At 39.9% G+C, this 22,303-nt stretch overlaps 4 protein-coding genes across 4 annotated transcripts; 3 read left to right on the top strand and 1 right to left on the bottom strand.

Annotated features, from left to right (window-relative positions):
* The first annotated feature begins 4,168 nt into the window (after nt 1-4,168).
* Nucleotides 4,169-7,612, top strand: LOC115815707 (calfacilitin-like). Its single transcript, XM_030778698.1, has 4 exons — nt 4,169-4,387; nt 5,089-5,171; nt 6,480-6,562; nt 7,208-7,612. Exons 1-4 carry the CDS (start codon nt 4,182-4,184, stop codon nt 7,610-7,612), a joined length of 777 nt encoding a protein of 258 aa, XP_030634558.1. The 5' UTR covers nt 4,169-4,181.
* A 2,163-nt stretch (nt 7,613-9,775) lies between these two features.
* On the top strand, nt 9,776-13,774 carry rab34a (RAB34, member RAS oncogene family a). The gene is made up of 11 exons (XM_030777773.1): nt 9,776-9,866; nt 10,501-10,564; nt 11,020-11,111; nt 11,276-11,341; nt 11,499-11,600; nt 11,932-11,996; nt 12,290-12,341; nt 12,456-12,537; nt 12,923-13,013; nt 13,223-13,330; nt 13,707-13,774. The coding sequence occupies exons 2-11, from the start codon at nt 10,511-10,513 to the stop codon at nt 13,772-13,774; spliced, it is 780 nt and encodes a 259-aa protein (XP_030633633.1). The 5' UTR covers nt 9,776-9,866; nt 10,501-10,510.
* A 766-nt stretch (nt 13,775-14,540) lies between these two features.
* LOC115814903 (adenine phosphoribosyltransferase) lies at nt 14,541-17,551 on the bottom strand. Its single transcript, XM_030777875.1, has 5 exons — nt 17,381-17,551; nt 17,093-17,186; nt 16,421-16,567; nt 15,431-15,526; nt 14,541-15,111 (listed from the first exon to the last, which is right to left on the bottom strand). The coding sequence occupies exons 1-5, from the start codon at nt 17,501-17,503 to the stop codon at nt 14,960-14,962; spliced, it is 612 nt and encodes a 203-aa protein (XP_030633735.1). The 5' UTR covers nt 17,504-17,551; the 3' UTR covers nt 14,541-14,959.
* Nucleotides 17,552-20,207: 2,656 nt separating this feature from the next.
* On the top strand, nt 20,208-22,303 carry proca1 (protein interacting with cyclin A1). The gene is made up of 6 exons (XM_030778054.1): nt 20,208-20,487; nt 20,594-20,726; nt 20,961-21,095; nt 21,185-21,501; nt 21,634-21,761; nt 22,226-22,303. The coding sequence occupies exons 1-6, from the start codon at nt 20,208-20,210 to the stop codon at nt 22,301-22,303; spliced, it is 1,071 nt and encodes a 356-aa protein (XP_030633914.1).

Raw genomic sequence — 22,303 nt, 5'->3', positions numbered from 1 at the left:
TGCTACAGAAGCACAGTTTTTATCCAAGTACTTAATCACACCATTTTTATGGAGGTAAATGAGAGAGATGTGTAATAATAAAGGTCCTCAGCTCAACTGAGCGTTCAGAGGAGAATTCTTTGTTTTGTCCCGGTACTTCTCTGCCATTTAGACACAAGATGTATTGATTCCAGTCACAGAGCCCCAGGAAGCTGTGGGATTCCACTAAAAGAGTCTTTCAAAGCCCTCAGGACAAAACATAAAAGTTAATTGATTTTTGTGTCAGAGGTTTTACTGCAAACCGAGATGAAGTAACACTGCAATTTTTTTTGCCTCACAAATCCTGTGCTGAACTCAAGAAAGGCCATCCATCCTCATGTACTAAATTATTTATCTAATTTATTTATTGTGATTTCTTTTTCCCAAATGGATTTCCTTCAGTGGGGACAACCATCAAAACAGATCTGTTAACCTAACATGTGCGTGGCATAGAAAAAAGGCTAAAATCTTAATTTGTTACATCATCACAAGATTATCTCTGAAGTCTTTTTTTACAAGATTAATGAGGATGATCTCACAAAGTCTTTGGTACAGCTGAATGCAGATTTATGACTAGTTTCGGCAGTGCAGTTCTGCTGCATATTTTGTCCCTTTATTAAGCACAAGTCTGTGGATTCCTTGTCACTGACTGTCCCATCCACCGATACTTTAGTCTCCACGTGAAGCATAGAGAACATGGACTACAGTCAAAACAGAGTAACCAAATATGCAACCAAGCTGGTCTTGGGAATGTGCGACAAAGTTCATTTATATTCATTAAAGTTCGTGAAAAGGAATACAAACTTTCTGAATATTTTTTGAAACTGAGGATATGCCAGTGGAAGAAGTTATTAGATACATCGATTACAGCGTAAATGTTGTGTTGAGTGAGAAGAATATGTAAAAGCATTGTACTGCATTTTCAGTTAATTGACATTTACTGAATGTATGTATGGGAAGGTAATAGAATACATCATCGTGAGCTGTGAGACAGCCTGGGAGGAGGATCTGATCCTATATTACCCTTTAATGGAAAGTCTTCGATGGTTTCGGTGAGAGAACCAGCTACAATAGCTGTGAGCAATGTCTTTTCATGCCTTTGTGGAGACAAAGCAGAACAATAAGACACACCAAAAACCTGTCATTTATAAACTTTCACTAATAATAGCCAATCTGAACGTAGCTGAAGGCAAGTCACGGATTCGTGGCAGGCTAAATGTGGATACTTGTAACAATAGAATGACAATAACATTTGAAACTTTTGTCCATGACTGTTGTACATATTTAAAGATGTTGTTGTACAAAAAATGCAGGTTAGCGTGATAATATTTTATCCTCATACACAACCCAAAGGGAACAGATTAATATGTGCTATTATTCACATTAAGAGACAGAAAAGAGATTTTGACAGCTGTGTAATGACTAGAAATAGCTCACGACTAAGATGTGCAATTGATCAGTATCACAAAGCGCTGCAGACCCAGACTGCTTTGAGGCAAACCAAACTCTCAAGAGGTGGTCGCAATCTGTTTCATTTTTAACTTTTTTTGGGGGGGGGGGTCGCCTCTGAACAGGGCACATTATTACATAATATTTTTTGGCTCTCATTATGAGATAGGTTGGCAATGGATACCCGGTCCTCTTTCAAACGGAGGGACAGACTTAGTGCATAGTGAACACGGTCCTTGTCTTTTCTGATTTTCATCTCTTTTTTTTTTCATCATTTACTGATTTACTGAAAAGAGGATTGAATGTGATCTTTTTCAAGAGGCCCATGTGAAATTGCCTGTACCCTACCCACTAAGCCATGCACACAAGACAGAGACACACACATGTGTGCGTCCACACACACACACACACACACACACACATTCAGAGAGAGGGAGATAGACAGATAGACAGACAGAAAAAGTATTCTTTCCTAAAAACACTGCTCTACATATAAATAAAATTATATTTTTTCTCTGACCTCTGACCTCTGAAGACAGAGGTCAACAAAAATCTATAAAATATCCTACATTGTTCGTAATCAGTTCACATTTCACATTTGAATGACTTTGAGCTATTATGATAAAACTTTCATCTAGCTCTGCCTTGTTTTTGGCAAGTATTTAAAAGCTGTGTCAAAGACCATACTGTTTTATTGCATCTTTTTGTGAATGACTCATGTCTGAAGGTGGCGAACAAGCCTTTTTGCTGGGGTTTACTTAACATTCCAGAGTAGTGAGTATACAGCATCTCCCTGCGTTGTGAATACTTCACATTAATGAGGAAACTTAATACAACACGACTGACGCCTTCTGCGCCCACACACAATCCTTATAGGTGATTACACACAAAACCTTTTGACTTTACAGTCAAAATATAAGCTAATGCATCAAACTGTCAGCAAACAATTAGGGAGTGACGGTGGTTGCATATGATTTTCTTTTTAATGAAGGTTCATGACTGCTAAGGTATCATTTACTGATGACATTTGTAAATTTCTATTATTTGTGGAATTATAATCCTGTCAAGTTATTTATGAGTCCTCTGTGAGGTTCCATGAGAGGTTAGCTGAGTTGATTTGCTGGATGTTTTTACGAAGTGCCCTACGGTTCTTGATCACTTTTTTTTTTTTCTCACAGAAAGTTGTTTCAATTTAATCTTTATTGGACACCATGACAGAGTGGGCATGCACACATTCATGTTTTCATGTGAAAATTACAACGTCACACATCTTAGCACAAATGCAACATGTACTTAGACAATTTATCCTGCTTTACAGTGTTATGTTGAATTAGACTGTACTGCCCTCTGCTGGTAGTATCTGCCTGAGTCACTGGGTAATTCACAATGTATACAATTCAAACTGCAGGGGGCAGATATTGCCAAGACTTCCCCAATAACTGAGTGGAAGGCTTGTTACTTGACTATCTGCTTTAACATAATAGTAATATTAGTTTGCGGCACAGGCATAACTGTAGCATTCTTGGCATGACTAATTTTAATGATTACATGGTGGTCAACATTTAGAGAACGCTGAGGTACTTTGAAGCTGGATGTGGATAAAAGATTATCTCAAGCAGATGTTGAATGCTGAAGGTGTGTCCCTACAGCTGGTTGTGAAGGAGTCAGAGCTCCCAGACTTGCCATGCCCTTCCCCCACACTGAGCCACAACGCTGGGTCTATGGAGGAGGAGGGGCACTGAGCTGTGGGTAGCAGGGTCAGACACTATGGAACAACAAAGTTTCTTCTCTCTCTCTCTCTCTCTCTCTCTCTCTCTCTCTCTCACTCCCTCTGTGTGTGTGTGTGTGTGTGTGTGTGGAAAGAGGCAGTCTCAGGACTAACTGTTCTACATATGTGTGTGACATTTAAACCATAAATGCGTAGTTGTAATCGCACTCTTTGCTAAGTACAAAATTCTCGTAACTTCTAGACAAACAGAAAGCACAGTAAGATATATTTCGCAGTCTTGTGACCTCTAGAATGACAAATAATGCATTGTGTGATGGGGACAATTGCCTTTTAGTTTCCTTGTTTGTTGTCTGCTTTGCAAATAAAGTTTTCCAAGTGTCTGGATTACACATTTTTTCGTTGTTGTTGTTGTTGTTTTTTTTTTCCTTTGAGTGTGAATAAGTAGCAGCGCCTGCTTGGTTTCTCTGGCGTTTTTCCGACACCGCCCATGACCCCGCCCTCTCTCCTTGTTTAGCTGAGAGTGGTAAGGCAGCTACACACTCAACAAGAACTGTAGGGGAAAAAAAATCTGTGGAATTGGAAATGGGCTGTCTCAGGGAGACTCAGTGTGCCTCCCTCACGGGCAGAGGAAGTGAAGAAACGTGAGACAATGTGAGGCTGCTCGCTGCAGTACTGTGAGGAGCACAAGGAGAATAACCACAGCGCGACAAAAAAAAAAAAAAAACAACTTTCTACAACAAGACACCCACCGGAGTTTCCTGCACATCTCACATCTCTTCTTCTTTCCGCTCTCTCTCTCTCTCTCTCTCTCTCTCTCTCTCTCTCTCTCTCTCTTGCTCTCTCTCTCGCCCTCTCACACTCTATACACACATACCTGGTGGAAAGAGAGGAAAAGAGGAAAGCAGCAGTTGGACGAGGAGGTAGCAGAGGAAGAAAGAAGAGAGGGGGGAAAAAAAACAGAGAGCGAGAGCAAAGGGAGGTGAAGATGGAGGGTATGCTGCCCGTGCTGCAGCAGTACCCTGGCCTCTCCATTCTCACGTTCTCTCTCTTGTTCAGGGTGGTCCATCGCCTGTTGCACAGTCTGCCCCTACCCAAAGGGCTGCAGCACGACGAGTTTCGCGCCTGGAAGTGGAGGAACCTCTCTGTTTCTCTGGTCCACTCTCTGCTCACTGGAACCTGGGCAGTGACCTGGTGAGTCAATGCACTGGACGATCAGTGTTCTCTTTCAGTGATAGCACATGACAGTCTGTGCCAAACGGGGTGTGGAGCTGAAGCGTTTTGTGGTTTAGCGGCAGCAGGTTTGAGATGGGCATGTTCAGACAGGGTCAAGGGTAGGGAGGGACAGATTTTTTCACAGTGTAAACACAAAGAGGGACCCCACACACTGGTTCGAAGTCTGAACAACTGCTTGAGTTTTATAGCAGGGCACAGAGGCAGCCATGAGGTGTTCAAAACAAACAAACAATATAAACGTGTGTGTGTGTCTGTGTGTGTGTCTGTGTGTGTGTGTGTCTGTGTGTGTGAGACAAGTATGCAATAATTTTGACTATTTGTGTCATACTTGTGGGAATGATGTGTCCAGACGACTACATTTGGACATGCATAAACAAGATTAATGACAATGTGAATACAATCAGTCAGGGACACGTGAGCTTGTATAATTCTTTGTTATTACTGGCCCAATGCTCATGAAATTCATCTAAGGGATAAGACCAGTGAGCTGGAAAAGCTTGTCCACCATTAAATGTTTAGAAAGAGAAAGGCAGGTATTTCATTATTAGTCTTAAATCTCTGAAAATTTATCAACAGAAGTCCTAACTTTAAGGTCAAGCTTGAAGCTTGAATAGTGTGAATGTAGACTCATCTGTCCATTAGCCTGTGTCTCTCTCCAGTGTGATCCTGCGGCCTGAGTTGTTGAATAACCTCCACTCCTACTACACTCCAGTCTCCTACCTGCTCATCTGTGTCTCCTCAGGTCGGTTATTTCTTTAAACATGACAAACACTCCAACAAGTTTATCTTGAAAATCCAGTTGGAAAAATGCTAGAAGTTGCTAGAGGTTGCTTAGAAGATCTAATGTCAAGGCATTACATCTTACTAGTTTTACGATTTAGATTTAGATTTAGATTTAATATTAGCAGATCTTTTTTCGTATTAAAGCTCTTGTTCTTCCAGCTTTATTTGGAAAATGTAATGTGACAATCAGTCACCAGTGCAAACCTACCCCACTCTCTCTCTCACCCGTAAATATACGCCATAGTCTATTCTTTGTTAAGTGTAAAGATTTTGAGATCAAATTTCCGTGATAAAAGATTGTAATTCAAGCACACATGTACAACAATGCCACAAAAGTTTCGTTCATTTCACCTTTGCTGGGAGGGTCTCCTTTAACGCTTTAACTAACACCTGAGGGACTAACATTATAGTGCACTTGTGACTCGTCCTGGGTGACTGTTGTATGTATTTTAGAGGTAACCACAACACCAATGAATGTTCCCATGACAACTTCAAACAATCTTTTATGGTCCCTTGGACACTAGATTTTCAGTGGGTATGAGATATACCTCGGTGTGACAATAAACAATGGCAAATTAATGCTGTTACATTTTGTAGGATGGAGATGTCCGGTTGTCCAGTGAATATAACCAGGAATTCTTAATTGTGAAATAACGGCCTTTATTGGTTAACAAACAGCTTAGAATTACTTTGCCATAACATCTTGTATATTTAAATTACAGCAAAGCGCATCAGATTTATACCACAGGTTTGTGGTTGTAAGGCATTTACACTTTGAAATGTAAAAATGAATGCGTAAAGTATTTCTTAAAACACATGCAAATACAAACGCGTGCATGCATCTTGACTGTGTTTTTACTCTGTCTGCCTTCTAACTTTCATCCTGTGTATAAACATATGTCCTTCCTGCTTCCTCTCTATACAGTGAAAAAAGGATGTGGTATATGCCTGCAGTGTGAGGCACAACCAGGACAGGACAGAATTAGATTCCAGTTTCTCAGATGAACCACAAATTTCAAATGAACCACAAATTTCAAAGTGTCAGAGCAAGGCATAGATTACAAAACGTGTAACTGTGAGTTGGTTTAGTGGGGAGAAGATCTTGTATTTCTTATATTTAGGTGTTATATTTCTCACTCGTGTGTCTTGCCCCATAATTTTCACTCCATATTCACTTTCCAATCATTTAGGTTATACAGTCAGGTAAGCTTTTTGAACAAAAATCCAGTGTCTCTTATATTAAAATGTATATGCTTTTTGTTTTCAGGGTACTTTGTACAAGATGCAGGTGACATTATTTTGACTGGCCATGCTTGGGGATCATGGGAATTCTTGCTTCATCATGCTCTGGTAAGATGTTCTATCACTGGCAGGAAGTGTCTGATGTAAGGAGCAGATTAACAAATGCATGATGGGTTTATTGCTTTATTGCATGAGTCAATTTATTTAAATAATTATTCAGATGGAACTACCACCCATTTTGTGGTGTATGGTGAACAAAAATGGCTTCTTGTGGTATGTTATCATCAGAAATAGCTCTGTCTAGGAGGGTTAAAAAATATTTAATCTGTGGTTTAGATTCCATCACAATGGGAGCATTTGGAGCAGAGTCCTGAATGAAAGCCCTGTGTGTGTGTGTGTGTGTGTGTGTGTGCGCGCGCGCGCGAGCGAGTGCACACGCACACACGTGCGCATGTATCGGAGTGACTGACCGTCTTTGCCCTAGGGGACAACACAGACTTTGTGTACAGGGCTGTGAACTCTGTGGGTCACTGCATGACATTAGTGAGCTGCCTGTTCTTCATTGTGGATCTCCTTTCAATTGCAAACAAGGCAGGCTCCCAAACTGCTATGAACTGAAAGCACATGCTATACCATGCATTGGAAAATCAACACTGTGGTGCATTTTGTTAAGAAGAAGAAGGGGAAGAAGATCCAGTGGTATGACATCTCAGTATTATACTGTTATTACAGTATGTGTTTCTGTCTGTACAGGTGATCTGGTGTTTCTTGTACGCTCTGTACACTCAGCGATACGTGGCGGGGGCCGTGATCGCTCTCTTCGTGGAAGTCAACAGCGTAACCCTCCACACCCGTCTCATGCTCAAACTAGCCGGGGCCCAGTCCTCCTCACTCTATCGCATTAACAAAGTCCTCAACCTCCTCACCTACGTCTGTTTCCGCCTCAGTGCCCAGTTCTACATCACCTGGTACATCATCCGGAACTACTCGTGGCTGGACCACGGTGGTTATTTCCTCGCGAGCATGATCCTCATAAACGTCATGATCCTCGTCTACTTCTACCGCCTCCTTCGCTCTGACTTCTTCCCTCGTAGCAAATCTCACCTCAGCCAAAACGGCACGCACAACAACAACTCCACAAAGTTCCTCAATGACTGACGCTATGCAGCCGTGACAATGACTTTATTTTTTTTTTTTTTTTACATGTAAATCCTCATTGTTCCAACTGATGTGGGTTTTGTAGTGCACTAATTTGGGAGAATATTGCAACAACCACATACCATGATTTAAATGTTGTATTAAGTGTGCGAAAGTTGAAGTACCTTCAATAACTAAAAACTTAAGTGTTGCTTTGGGAGTATTTGGAAGTGGGAAACCAGTTGGGGTAAGAGGAGCATAGTGTGGGCATGGTGCCAGTCCCTCTCTGTATGAAACCTATGATGGCTGTTGACTTGCTGAATATTTCATATAGCATTGCCACAGCACGAGGCTAATATTTAAAGACTGGTCGCTTCTTAATGGCTATGATTTTCTGATTAATACAAAATTAACTTTTATTTCAATTATGTTTCCCTGTGTTATACAATTTTAAGTTTATGGTGTCTTCAGAGGGATTGTTCTAAGTGCATTTCAATGATGGGAAATCCCACTGTAAGCAAATGCGAGATTTTTTTTTTTAGAACATTAATTTTTCTATATGGAAGAGAGCTGTTACGTTTCTGAAGAATCAACCAATATAGATATTATAAATCAGTCTTTATGTCATGTGGCATGGGAGAAGCACACCTCAGAGATGAAGCACAGCTCTCCCCTCGGTTAAGGAGTGCAGAGCTTTTCATACAGTGAGACAAACTAGTCTAAGGACATGTGTGGGAGTTTACAAGATAATTTTCCTCATGGAGCACAGGATACTTGCTGTTCACTCTCCAGGTGTTACAGACACACAGATGCCTTGTCTTCTACGTAATAAATGTTCTAACACAGAGATACATTTTGCAGCGTATAGCAATTAAGCAAGCACAGGTCCCCATAATATTTAATACTTCATCATGACAATAGTCACGAGTCACATTTTCCTTCTAAAAGTTACAATCATAATGCAAAGCGATGTCTTTCCCATGCTGACGCTGCAGGATGAGTTGACAAGAGTTAGAAACATTTGCTGCACAGATGTTTACAGTCTGGATTGACTTTGTTTACTGGTACTGGTCATTAACATTTTAAAATAAACGAGGTCGTACGCTTATATCTCTGAAAAAGAAAGTCAACCTATAACACAGAGGAAATGTATTTTTAGTTTACTTAAGAAAAAAGAATTACCTCCAAAATATTTTGTCATTAAAAGGAAGAAATAAATGGTGTGGAAGCCACGTGTTGACTGTTGTCCATGTCATATGTGAATAAACAACATAAGTTCTCGTTTTTGCATCTGTAAATCTAAGGAAAGTGCCCCCCCCCCCCCATGAATACATACATACACACACACATACATACACACATACGCACATATACATGCATATACACATACTGCCATACATAAATAAATAAACTCAACACCACCATAGATGGATGAATACAATGGGTTTTGCAAATTCAAGTCAATTTCCCAAACTATTCTTGCTATAAATAGTAGGAGGGGGTAACACTTTACATGTGCCAAACAGAAAATATACAGGAGATGGCAGAAGTTCAACTCCATAGTTCCTAATTCATATTTTCCATCCGTCAAGGACAACTTACTGACCTTTAATCACCCCTCTGTACATCAAGCATCAACCCATGACACACCTGTTAGAACCAAAATTAAGCACAAGTGTTACAAATTTAATGCATGGCACGGGAAGTCTGTATATTAAAACGCATAGACAATTTGGTGAATCAGCCATTCCAACATATAACTTCTTATCAGGTTAGAGAGGATAAAATTTAAGTGTACTGCACTTGCTAAAAAAAATCTAATCTAATAAACTCGGTTCGTCTTGAATGGGGTTGTATACAGTTTGACTGTAGACGAATCCCCTATTTTTGCGACACACAGTATGGTCAAACTTGTAGCGCAGGATTTGCAAATTCTACCGCTAGATGGCCATTGCTTCCCGATATTTTTTTCGGTGGAAAAAAAAAGACAGGGATGCAGGGCTGCTGGCAAACACATGGAAGTGATCTGAATGCTGATCCTCGTACTTCCGTGAGCTGGAGTTCTCCTTACCTTTTTTGTCGTAAGAATCTGAGTGCACTGATTATGTTAGAGCTAATGCTGTGTTGCTGACTCTCTTTCTTTCCACTAGTTTTTCTCTCAGCGGTTCTGTTTCCTTTGAGTTTGACTTTTCTCGAAGCAAAACTTTTTTCTCCTGCTGTGCGGATTTGGGAATCGCCACGAGCAAAAAGCAACACTGCAGTAACTCGCCTTTAGGTACGTGTAATTTGTTTGTAACTTTGTTAACAGCTATAAGTGTTAGAAATGGGTGAATCTGAGTTTTACGCTTTTTATTTCGGCGACAGCACGATTACTTTTGTACTCATTGTTTATATGAAAGGCTATTGTTATTGTGCCCTCATATGCAAACATGTTGCGACTGAATGATTACATATATCATGTGTAATTAATTTTGTGTTAGTTACTGTGAACGAATGTGCTCTGCGAAACACGGTTTTTACGATAATAAATTAAGAAGTGCTATAGACCAGCAAAGTAACGGTTTTTCTTTGTTTGGAGATTTTCTTGGGATTATCAAATGGAGATTACTGAGTCAGTGGGATTAGTGAGTCGTGTATGCTGGTTCAGCAGAGTTAGTTCTCCATCATGACAATTCTTTTGTACCGCCTGAATCCAAGATGTATTTCAAGAGTTCCACATCGTTTGGACTTCATGGTTACATCAAATCAGTGGTCGTAGCCATTGTCGCTCAGTTCACTTAAGAATAATCTTGCTCGCACATAAATGAAAGTCAACCGCTGTTTGCTATGGTGATTGTTTTCACTGTGGTGTATGTGATGTCAGAAAATCTTTTTGAAGTGATTCATAACCTGGTTCCTCCCCCTTCCAGATTAGTCATCATGAGTGTCCTGCCCCCTGTCCGGAAAGACCGCATCATTGCCCAGCTCCCTATGGTACCAGTGTCTCACCCACAACCCACCTCCACCAGAATCCAAAATCAGTCAACTAAATCAGTTGTGGATCAGTACTTTGGGCATGCCTATTCATGTTCATACGTGACGACATAAAGCGAACATAAGCATGTGGGCCTACTTAAAGACTTTTTCACACACACACACACACACACACACACACACAGATATATATATATATATATATATATATATATATATATATATATATATATATATATATATATACATATACACACACACACACACACATATATATGTACACATATATAGCTAGGGAGGGAGAGAGATCAGTGCATGGTCCTGCCTTTTCACCTTTTTCAGTTTTTCCTCAAGCCCCCTTTCAATTCTAGATTACAAAACATGTCAACAAACTCATTTGCTGTTTTGAAGCATTTGAACTTACCATTAGTGCCTGCGTCCTCTTCCTGTTCTAGTTCTTCACTAAAGAAGCCGCATTACACACTAAGGATGAATTCAACCCCAAAGTGAAGACAGCCTGCCAGCAACAAAAGACTGGCACAGTGGGGTGAGGACAAACTCATTCTATACCTGCATCCATGATATGCCAGCATCTGTATCAGAAACTTTATAAGCAGTTTCCAGAACAATTCAAGGTTAGCATGATGCTCTGTGTTACCTTATGTATTGCCCTCTCTTATTGTTGTTCTGTGTTTCCTGTTTGTCCAGTAGGTTTAAAATCTCAAAGGTCATTGTAGTGGGTGACCTAGCTGTGGGGAAAACCTGTTTGATTAATAGGTAAGCGAAATGACGACATTAAGAGTTAATGGTTCACTGAGATATGAGTCACACATGCATGTTCAAGAGAAAAATGTCTAATATGAGAATCATTGATACACCACTGAAAGTTTGACAAAACGTGGTTTTATTTTAATGGCATGTCTTTTACTGTCAGGTTTTGTAAGGATGCGTTTGACAAGAACTACAAAGCAACTATTGGTGTTGACTTTGAGATGGAGAGGTTTGAGGTACTTGGGGTGCCTTTCAGCCTGCAGTTGTAAGTATCATTTGGTTAGTGATGGATTTATCTGGCATTGGTCCAATAATTAATCATCAGATTCCATTCTCTTTACACCCTCTGCTACACATTGGCATTTTGAAGGAATCAGTTTTTATTGTAGTTTGTTAAAATACGAGGCCCATTAGTTACCATGTTCTCAGTCCACTTTCTGTACAGTATCTCATGACTATTGTGAAATGATTTCCAAAATTTAAGACATGTCTTACGTTACAGTAAAATTGTACAGACACTGAGAATTCCAACTAAACTAATAAACTGTGAACTCTTGAGTGCTCTCAGTGCTAACGACTCATTCTCTACTCTTCAGATGGGACACTGCAGGGCAGGAAAGGTTTAAGTGCATTGCTTCCACCTACTACAGAGGTGCTCAAGGTAAGGAAGTGGTGTATTTTGGCCTGTTTATAGTGACCATTTCATTTTGCTTCTCATAGCTCTGTTTGTTGGTCGAAAACAAAGACAATATCTATGGCTCACACAGACAACAAAACAATTCTCTCTATAATGTCTCAAGTTCCTTATCTGGTCTCCTGCCATCATAAGTTAAATCTTTTGAGATGTATCATTGGTTTAGATCTTCCATGCATAATATTATATAAAGATAAGTCATATCTCGTTATTTACTTAAATAAAATTGATGATTTTTACCTTTTTTATTTTTTTTACAGCTGTCATAATCGTCTTTGATTTGACGGATATAGCATCTTTGGAGCATACAAGGTAGACAGCACACTGCCAGTTCTTTCCTCTAACTTGTGTACACTGTACTTCACATGTATACACACGCTGCACACTGTTTGTGTCCATGAATGAGGAAATTGTCCTTTTCCACAGGCAGTGGCTGGAGGATGCCCTGAAAGAGAATGACCCAACCGGCATACTACTCTTTTTAGTTGGTACCAAGAAAGACCTGATCGTGAGTCGTATTCTCTCAGCAATCTAAGTGTTTTGCTCTGAATCCTCTTGAGTTCTGTTTGAACTTCTTTTGTGTGTATGTTTTCTACTTTGGCAAAACCTTAAATCTAGAATAAACTACTCTTATCTTAAGTCTCATGATTATGGTTGTGACGACCCTAATGTTCGGCATTTGTTTTTGTTTCTGTTTGGATAATGTCAATTCGCCCCTTTAGTTAATTTATGTTGATTAACAGCTCACCTGAGTGAGAGCGCCCAGGCAACCTTTTTACCGTAAGATTTTACCGTAAACTCCTTGACACTTCCAAGATGTAGTGTGTCGGGCTGTTTGCAGTTTTTTGTTTGTTTGTTTTTTCTTTGCTAATTGCTGATTGCTCCCCCTTCAGTCCCCTGCCCAGTACTCTCTAATGGAGAAGGATGCTATCAAAATGTCAGAGGAATTAAAAGCGGAGTACTGGGCTGTATCAGCTTTATCAGGTGGGTTGCATGTCTGAGCTTCAGTGTTTAGTGTGTCACCTGCATTCATCAGGTCTATGCAGTTACTTATCTGTGTAGTAGTATGCAGACCTGTGAAGTGTTATGAACCACTAGTTATATGATGAAATGCAATGTTTGTAAAGTCATTTTATGATAGTTCTTTTTTTTTTTGTCAAATGCCCAAACTGACGTTCTTGCATTTGCCCTAGGTGAAGGTGTGAGGGACTTTTTCTTCCGCGTTGCGTCACTTACGTTTGAGACCAACGTTTTGGCAGAGCTGGAGAAAAGTGGATCGAAACGCATCGGTGAAGTTGTCAGTGAGTATTCTGTGGAGTGGGTTTAAACATGACCTGACAAGCACTGTAGACTGTTTAAAAACAAAAGAGAAGACACAATGAGTCTCTCTGGCATAGAGCTTCGGTGTATGTGCCAACTTCGATTTACCTTATCAAAAAATCAAAACAAAACATGTAGTTTTTTCTCTAAAAAAAACCCGTAAAACATTCAAAGAAAAAAATGTATAAACCGCACATCTGATTTTAGCTGATTTTTGTGCCCGGAGACTCTTATGGTTGAATGTGTCCTCGCGTGAAATTGCCTGAATGTTACTTGAATGTCACGTATTTTCATTTCTATATCAAAATCACTCTGATAGAAGAAAGATACCATTTTTATGTCATTTGTGTGTCACAGGAATAAACAGCAACACAAACAACTTATATGCATCTTCGAAGAAGAAGCAGCCCAACTGTTGCCAGTGAAGACATGGTTGGCACAGAAATGGAACAGTAATTTTGCACTGATGCTAAACGGTACCAAAGCCATGCTTTACAAAGGGAGAAGTATGCATAAATGTGTGATGTAAAGAGGGCCTTGCCACATCCTAAGTCTAGGAATTTACAACGAGGCTGTCCAGTATTGTGGTTTGTTTTTCTCAGAGGAGAGACAACAGTATTGCATTTCATTTGGACTACAGAGAACATTCCTCACATGGATTTCTCAAGTCTTGTTTTAAAGAGGGTTTTTTTTTTTTTTAGAAAAAAGTCTTATGCACAACATGTTAGAAACATGTCTCTTGTGAGTTGATGTTCTTATTGTAGGAATTATTGTGGTACTTTATATGAATCACAGGTACACTTTGAACTGGTTTTTGTATTCAAAGGGACAGATTTATAGTTAATATTTTATTTTCATTTGCTGTCAGCATTCATACTCTCTTACCACGGATGTGATCATGCATAACCACGTTTTGATTTGCAGAGTCGATATCATTATCAGTATCACCATTGCTGTATTTTTCTTCCATTTTTCTTTCTTTATTTCTTAGTAAAAAAATACATTCGATCACCAGTGAGATGTTAAACATTATTCCAACTTTTTTTTAAAAAGGAGTACAGTTGTGAAAGGCTGAAATACTTTAGTATTCAAATAAAATATATATGTTTAGTTCTTCTGTAAATCTATTCTTATTTTAAATGTAGTGAAATAATAAAAACAGAGTGTTTTGCTTTACAAATGAATTTTCAATAAGACATAGAGTATTTAATACACTTTGGTATTCATCCAGAAAAATAGCCCATTAGTTCCCTATAAACTCTGATAATTAATGAATGATCGTAAAAGTAAATGTTTCAGGATCAAAAGGGAGTTGTGGTGGAAAGGCACTAGGTAACCTGACTGAAAAGAATTCCCGAGAGGAGTCTAACAGCTCTCAAGTATGGCTGGTGTGTTTACCGTATTACCATATTGTAATTTATGGTCAGCATGGCTCTTGTCAAGGTATAGCAGAGATTTCATTCTTCTCCAGCCAAGGCTTAAGACATTAGACAGTTTTGTAGTTGTATACTGTGGAAAACTGTTGATGGCGTATGATGTCTCTGAGAATGTGACTCAAAGCTGACCTCTTCTGGTCTCTTCCTCCCTGTGGAATCCTCTCAGTGCCTGCTTTATTGGGTTGGTCCACTCAAGGCCTTAAAAGATTCCAGATATTGGCCGTCTATTTGAGACTGCAGTTGGTCAGGGATACAGTGAGAACACCTATAGTTGTCTTTTATCCACTTGCCACCTTCACTGTTTTCAATGGCCACAGCAGCAACCCCTAGAAAGGAAAAGCAAGAACACCGTCAGACGTACTGTTGTGCAGTTCCCAGGTCGCATTGGAAAATCTACATGGAAAAATCTTCGACAGAGCCCTGTTCCAGGACTAATACCAGATATTTTGTAATGCACTTAATGGAAAGCTGCTTTGTTTTCAGTTACAGTTAAGAAATTATTTAGAGAGGCTCTCTACTGGATGTTTCAGTTTTAGATTGTGTTCGGATGGTTAACGGAAATTGAGTGCCGCTGAGATGTTTTGGCTACAGATAGTTTGGCTGTATTGATATATATATGTGGTGTAAGGCAGTGTTCTTTCTCACCTACGACAGTAGCTCCCTGTTTCTCCACCAGTTTGATTGCAGCTTTCATAGTGCCTCCAGTTTCTATCCATTGGTCAACAATGAGCACACGCAGACCTAAAACATAACATGTTATGGGACTGGAGTGTCTCAAATGATAGATTATCCCGTTATCACTCTATTATGGGTATTTTAGACATAGTTTGGTCTTTGAGCTCTGGCTTGGTCTTTGTGTCCATGTTTTATTATTTTCTGTTCTGTTCACAGTCCATCCTAAGTTGAAGTACAACTGGCACACATACACACACACACACACACACACACACACACACACACACACACACACACACACACACACATTCTCACATGCACCCACACCAGACTCAGCTGCCCCCAGCTCTCTCTCTCTCTCTCTCTCTCTACCTGTCTTTCTCTTGTTTGTGTTCTCTGTCTCATGCATACAGTACATTTCAGTTGTCCTGGGTATATGATAAACATTCCACTAATGTGTTAACCCCTTTTGGGTTGTTAATTAGGGTCTGTATGTGTTTTATTGAAGTAGTGTTTGACGAGGGAATTTACAAGACAATCAGTTCATTGTCCTGTTTCTCTTCCACTGCCTTGTGTGCCTTATCTGTAACATATTAAAACTGACCGTAAGCTGTTGCCTTGGGATTTTTTTGTGTTTCACCCTTCTTCTGCCTTGCTGGATTGTAGTAAAATTTTTAAAGAGTGAGTTTTACTTCACATGTTTTGGGTCCACCTAACAGTTGAACATTCCTAACATATGCCAGATTTTACTATTTCAAAGCTTTACTATTTCAAAGCTTGAAAGTTCAGTACAGTGCACCATACATTGACGCATCGACATTAGTGGATTCACTGTTTAAAGCCATTAAAATACCAGTGCTTTCTCTCCAGACAACAGAGATAAGACTCCAATGAAGATGTTAGTTGACTGAGGTTGTTGGTTGAGATTCATGGTTAAACTTATGCAGGAACCTGAAGTACCTGGTCTTAAAACGTCAACACGCACTTCCATGAGTTTCTCTCTCCCAGAGTAATCTGTGTATTCCTGAGTTTGCGTTTGCACACACAAGTGTCCTGCTTTGCGAATAGCCAAAAAACCTTTTCCCAGGGTCGTGGCCACAGCAGATCCTATAGACAAGCAACAATAAACAAAAACAGTTGGTGGTTCTGAATACAATGAACCCTGGTGTTAAAGTATGTGTTTAAAAACAAATCAGCTGCTTAAATAATGAGAATGATCGTTGATAACATTTTCGTGCTGAAATCCAGCTTTTATGAAGTGGGCTGTGATCCTCATCTAACAGAAGTTCATCAACACAAAAGACTCATGCAGTGTATGTATTTACTGATTTGATTTCTTATCAAAGAAAGGAGCAACTGTTGTTGTTTTGATGTTCATAATTATGTATATGTGAGGTCCTCCAAATACAAGTTATTCAATCATAAGAGAAACCTCACTGGCAATGTGTATGATTTGATTGTCAGGTCTTTACTCATAATTTCATAGCAGGCCCTAAATACATTCATCTAAATTTAGTGTGTAGCTCCAAAGGTTATATTTACTGTCCTATCAACGAGTGAGAAGAGCTAAAAATAAAGGCTGGCCAGCATGGAGAATCTCCACACACATACACACAAGGTTAACCGTTATACCAAGGATGAATCCCATGGCGTCTATTCCCGCTACCAAGTCAATGGACTCATTCTGGAATGGTCTTAGGAGATCCTTCACACAATCTGATAAAGCCTGTACCAGATACATGGACAAAACAGAGAACCATCAGGATATAAAGTGCAAGAATAACCAAAGCTCTTTGATTTAGTCTTTGGCATACAGGCATTTAAGAACTCTGAATGGACTACATATCAAAGTTGTTCATGTGTTTGTTTTACAGAGAGGTAACTTTAGGTAACCAAATGACCCAGAAAAAAGAACTATACCTGTCCATTGCAGTAGAATCTGGACGGGTCAAGCCATGCAAACTTAGGTCCTTTTGTGTTAGGTGCCATGAGAGACAGGTACCAGCCTTTCTCTCTATTCTGCGGGACAGCTAATGCATCCATTTTATAGAGATAAGTTGTTTTTAGCCACACCAAGGCACTTCAGTATAAACGTCGGGAGAATTCGGAAAACAGAGCTTGTCGGCCCCCACCCCCTTAAAGTTCTAGCTCTAGTTCCAGGAGGCGTGTCCAGATGAATAGCCAGTGACAGAATATTCTAAATAAAAGCGGTCGTGCATTCGTGAAGTTCTTTTGCATGCTGAGCTTCACTGGTGTATGTACTATAACGTTGTTTCACAGCTCGTGAACAGATTTAAATCCAATTGCGACATGCAAACAGTGATTAGGCTACTAATAGCTTCTTCGATGTTGTCTCAAAATAAAGAAAGCGGACCTCATAAGTGAGGGAATAGTTAACAATTTTGTTGATCGAACTTTGATCAGGGGAGGTCTTCAACTCTACACAGGATTCAGCAATTCCAGTTTCTCCAATTTTTTCTCTAAAAATTAACAAATTCCAACCAGGCTATTCCTCTATGAGCGTATGGATATGCACACTGTGATGCTCATCTCGGATAGTTTACAGCCGTAATAAGCACATCTGTCGCATTACTACGTTGTTATAAACCCGTTGAGCAGGAATTTCTGCATAGCGATCTTATCCAGTGAGGGTTGATGGAGCCCCTAAGAGAGGAGTAACTTCTGGAGAAACGGTGGATGAGAATAAAACTGATTAGCAACTTATGACCGTAACTGGACCTTATGTTTTTGTTACTGCATCACACATGCTAACACTAATAATCATTGTTGTAGTTCAAATTAACACTTCTGTTTTATATGCTTGTCAAATTGGTGCATCTTTTAGATTTTGCTGAAGGTCTTGCCCGACAAATTCCGAGCAAGTGCTTAATGATATGAAACCAAAATGTTACGAAACCTTTTAATCTTTTTAAATTATTAATTCTTTGAAGAACTGAATTTAAGCATATAATGGGTCAGATGAGGATTAATATTCCGCGAAAGATTTTAATGAGCATAGAATTTATATTAATTCTGCGGATTTTCTCACACAGTGCGTCGCATGTTGCCTCGGATGATTTTACATCATTCGTTTCCGCCTCCAACCAAGCCGATTGCTTGCTTTAGGCTCTGCAGCTCTAGGTTAGGGTCGCTGAAAACACAAACATGTGATCCAAGTATCGGATGGATGGAGTTTACCACTTAGTGTATGGTTCTACGCTTCGTGGTAAAAAAAAATGCCTTACCAGCATAACTGCTTTTTGACAAGCTATTCATTTTCCATCGCACCTAAAATGTCCTGTCAAAACTGCAGCATGTGTGATTTAGCCGTGTCTAGAGTTACACTTCAAAGACACAACCTGCTACGAAAAGCTTTCTTTATTTTCACAGAATCATGTCATAATTCGGGTCAAAAGGAATTATTCCTAATTCATTTTGAAGTCGATTCTTTGCCCCATGTGCTGGGGACAGAAAAGGTTTTATTTGCCTTTGAATAAAGCGGTTCATTCTTGTAAAAAGACAATTCTTATACAACATCGCATCATATTTCCAGTAAGTGGCAGCTCTCAAATGAAGACGCCTAAGCCATATGAAAATTAGAAGATTCGCTTCTTACACTCCGCAGTGCTACTGAACCTGGCGACGTAAATTAATGTTAAGGCAACAACTGAGCTGAATTCAACAATTCAGCATAATTCAACATGCGAGCTTCGAAGCTCAATTTGAAACAGAACAGTGCTTCTGTGGTCAAATTTAGGTCACTACCCCTGCCTTTTGTGGAATTTGAATGATGCCCAATCTCGTTGGGTCGGAAGGATCACCCCATCTCTTGTTACCATGGAAAGTACGACAGGAACCTCCTCCTTGCTGCGTCACTGAAGTAAATCTCGAGTCGTGGAGGTAAGGGGGACAGTGGGGTAACTTGCGGTCAAAGCAATTGTGCTTAGCTTATCATTCCTCAAGAGCACTATGTATAATGGGGTATATTGACCCATTATTAAACGTGCAGTAAAAAGACGATCGTAAATACCCAGGTTATGTCTTTAAAAAAAAAAAAAAATATATATATATATATATATATATACATATATAAATATATCTTCTGCAGACCATTTAAAGGTCTTACGTGTGAAAACATGAAAATATAGCCTACATAAAAATCCATAAATCACATAAAATATTGCAGACATAAGCCGCTCTAAAGATAAGAATGAACAAATCTGCACATATTGAAGGATGCTGCAGCTTGAACAATGGGCAGCAGAAACCCAATTTAAATCTAATTTGTTTTCTGCGTATAACAGAATTCCCTAGTTGAGGAAAGGGTTAATTAAATGACCAACCCCTCCCATTATCGACCGTCAACTTATTAATGCTCGCCCCACTTGGACGCTTGAATCAAGACAGGAGTCATTAGAGGTTGAGGTGTCGCGGTGCTGTCTCAGAGCCCGTGGTGCTGAAAGTGCCACCTGCCGTAATGTGGTCTGTGTTCTTCGTCTTTCTGTCTTATTTAGACAGAAACTTTGTTAAAAGTGAATTCCTAAGCAATTCTTTAGATGCAGAGAAAGAGAGCAAAGAGATTTCTTACATGCTCAACAACACTTTTTGCGCAAAAATCTCAATTGTTGGGGAATACCATCTGCACCAAGTATCAGATGGAATTGAAGAAGTCCGCTCTGTGCATGATCCGACCGGCAAGCTAGTCGACTGCTCAGTTACCGCAAACGATATCCAGATCAAATCCTTCATGCATGTTTGCCGACTTGGTCTAAGAGACCACAGAAAAAAGCCTGAAGGTTTGGAGCTAACCACCACAAATGTTGCAGAGGCCAAATCAAAGTGTAAGGAGCTGAAATCAAAAGAGCGAGAGGGATTGACCGTGCCAACACAGAGACCACAGGAGAGGAATCCCATTACCGGCGCCCACAATGAAAACCGAATACTTCGCAGATCAAAGCGGGGCTTTACTTATCCTGGGACACTGTGGTGCGGTGCAGGGAATATCGCAGAAAATTATGATCAATTAGGTAAGTTCCTGTTTTTCCTATCGATAATGATTGCTATATTTAATAACTGAGTGAATACTATTTTAATTTTAACTTTAACTGCACATTTTCACTGTACACTCTTCAGGAGAATTCGCAGAAACCGACAAATGTTGCCGAGTTCATGACCACTGTCCTTATGTCATCCATGCGTTCTCCTCCAAATACGGCTACACAAACTTTAGGTGGCATTCAATTTGTCACTGTGACTGTGACAACACGTGAGTATGACAGTCTTTTTACTTACAATTTACTATCAGATTAAACCATAAACCAAATGGAAAACTGATCTGTATAAGTCACACATAAAATCCCTGCATCCAAATCCTTTTCAAATCCTCTTAAACAGACTTTGATGATAAATGAAAGATTATTAAAACCAAACATTTTAAAATTCATATGTATTCTGAAAGCAAGCCTGAATTAATAGTACATTCTGGCTTTGGATTCCACAGGCTGAAGACATGTTTGAGGAAGGTAAATGATACTTCCTCCAGGGTGGTTGGCCAAGCGTTCTTCAACGTGATTGAAGTGCCCTGTTTTGAGTTTTCATATGAAGAGCAGTGTGTTGAGCGACACTGGTATGGCATGTAAGTACCTGACATAAGCTTTTGTGGATTTAGTTATTCTTATTGCCCATATAACAATATAATGAACTCTTTTTTTTTTAATTACAAAGGTGTAAAAGGTACGATCGGGTTCCCGTGGCAGTCATTCAAGAGTCCGTCCCTTACGATTTTGGTGGTATCAATGTTATTGATGAGCTGACTCTACCTCCCCCTGCAAATAAACTGTCTGATTCAGACACGGAACAAGAGAAACGTGAGAGCACAACACAATCTACTGTGTCAGGGTCCCAGAGCACGAATCCTCAAGAGCCCTCGTTGAGGAATGTGGTCACTGCAGCCGAAGACTTCATCAAAGTGCTGGCCACAGTGTCTACCTCTCAGAGTTCATCCACAGAAACCGCCAAAGGGGACAAAGGGGAAACACAAAGCTCAGAGAAAAAGAGGAAGAAGAATTCGGGCAAAAAGAAAAAAGAGGAAAAGAGGAAAAGAGGAAAGGGGAAGGGAAGAAAGAGAAAAGACAAAATCAACAAGGTCTCAAAAACAGAGGATGGGTTGGCAGGTGCTCCTCAGAGCAGCCGACCCGAGGAAACGGTCGGTCAGAACAACTTTGTGGACGATCCGGGTAAGATCGATCAGTTACTCACGAACGTTGACAACTTTATGAATGGTAAATTTGATGCCGGGGAGGTAAAAGAGTTTTCTAACATTGTGATGAGAGACGAACCTCAAAGGCTCCTTGAAAACAGCCAGAGTTCTACTGCAAGTCCGCTCCACATAAAAGGGTCACAGGTGCAAGAATCCAAAAAACAGGAAAACCACACAGACACAGCACCTCTCTCACCAACGGTTCTCACACCCAGTACTATATACGACAGATCCAAAGGTTCCAGAGGAAGAAAAGGAAAGAGACAGAGACATTTCATTCCCACTATCCCTTTAGTAGAAGAAACTCAGCACAGCATAAGTGATGACTCAGTAACTCCCACCATCACAGCTGACAGTGTCGGCATTACAGCAGTTACTATAGTGAGCAAGACTGACACTGGCGTCAGAGAGGAGACACGGAGAACTGAAAACCTGAGTGAAAAGGGATCTGTATTGATTGCAGCAACACCCAGCGCACCTATTGTGAATCTTTTAAAACCCAAAAGACAGAGGTCAAAGGAAAGGGCGGGGAGAAAGAGAATGAGGAAAGTTACAGCTCCTGCCATGGGGGAAGGAGAGCTTAA

This window comes from Chanos chanos, chromosome 6 (genome assembly GCF_902362185.1).
Source record: "Chanos chanos chromosome 6, fChaCha1.1, whole genome shotgun sequence".
In the NCBI taxonomy this organism is placed as follows: Eukaryota; Metazoa; Chordata; class Actinopteri; order Gonorynchiformes; family Chanidae; genus Chanos; species Chanos chanos.
The sequence above is the reverse complement of the archived record's forward strand: the minus strand, read 5'-3'. Positions and strand labels throughout refer to the sequence as shown.

Coding starts and splice junctions, on each gene's coding strand:
- LOC115815707 (XM_030778698.1), top strand. CDS start 4,182: ATGGAGGGTATGCTGCCCGTGCTGCAGCAGTACCCTGGCCTCTCCATT. Junction 4,388..5,088: donor GGAACCTGGGCAGTGACCTG/GTGAGTCAATGC, acceptor GTCTCTCTCCAG/TGTGATCCTGCGGCCTGAGT. Junction 6,563..7,207: donor TCTTGCTTCATCATGCTCTG/GTAAGATGTTCT, acceptor CTGTCTGTACAG/GTGATCTGGTGTTTCTTGTA.
- rab34a (XM_030777773.1), top strand. CDS start 10,511: ATGAGTGTCCTGCCCCCTGTCCGGAAAGACCGCATCATTGCCCAGCTC. Junction 11,112..11,275: donor CAAAAGACTGGCACAGTGGG/GTGAGGACAAAC, acceptor TTTGTCCAGTAG/GTTTAAAATCTCAAAGGTCA. Junction 13,014..13,222: donor GGCTGTATCAGCTTTATCAG/GTGGGTTGCATG, acceptor CATTTGCCCTAG/GTGAAGGTGTGAGGGACTTT.
- LOC115814903 (XM_030777875.1), bottom strand. CDS start 17,503: ATGGATGCATTAGCTGTCCCGCAGAATAGAGAGAAAGGCTGGTACCTG. Junction 17,187..17,380: donor GATTCTACTGCAATGGACAG/GTATAGTTCTTT, acceptor TATCTGGTACAG/GCTTTATCAGATTGTGTGAA. Junction 15,527..16,420: donor TGTTGACGTTTTAAGACCAG/GTACTTCAGGTT, acceptor GTTATGTTTTAG/GTCTGCGTGTGCTCATTGTT.
- proca1 (XM_030778054.1), top strand. CDS start 20,208: ATGCATGTTTGCCGACTTGGTCTAAGAGACCACAGAAAAAAGCCTGAA. Junction 20,488..20,593: donor AGAAAATTATGATCAATTAG/GTAAGTTCCTGT, acceptor TACACTCTTCAG/GAGAATTCGCAGAAACCGAC. Junction 21,762..22,225: donor GTAAATTTGATGCCGGGGAG/GTAAAAGAGTTT, acceptor AAAACCCAAAAG/ACAGAGGTCAAAGGAAAGGG.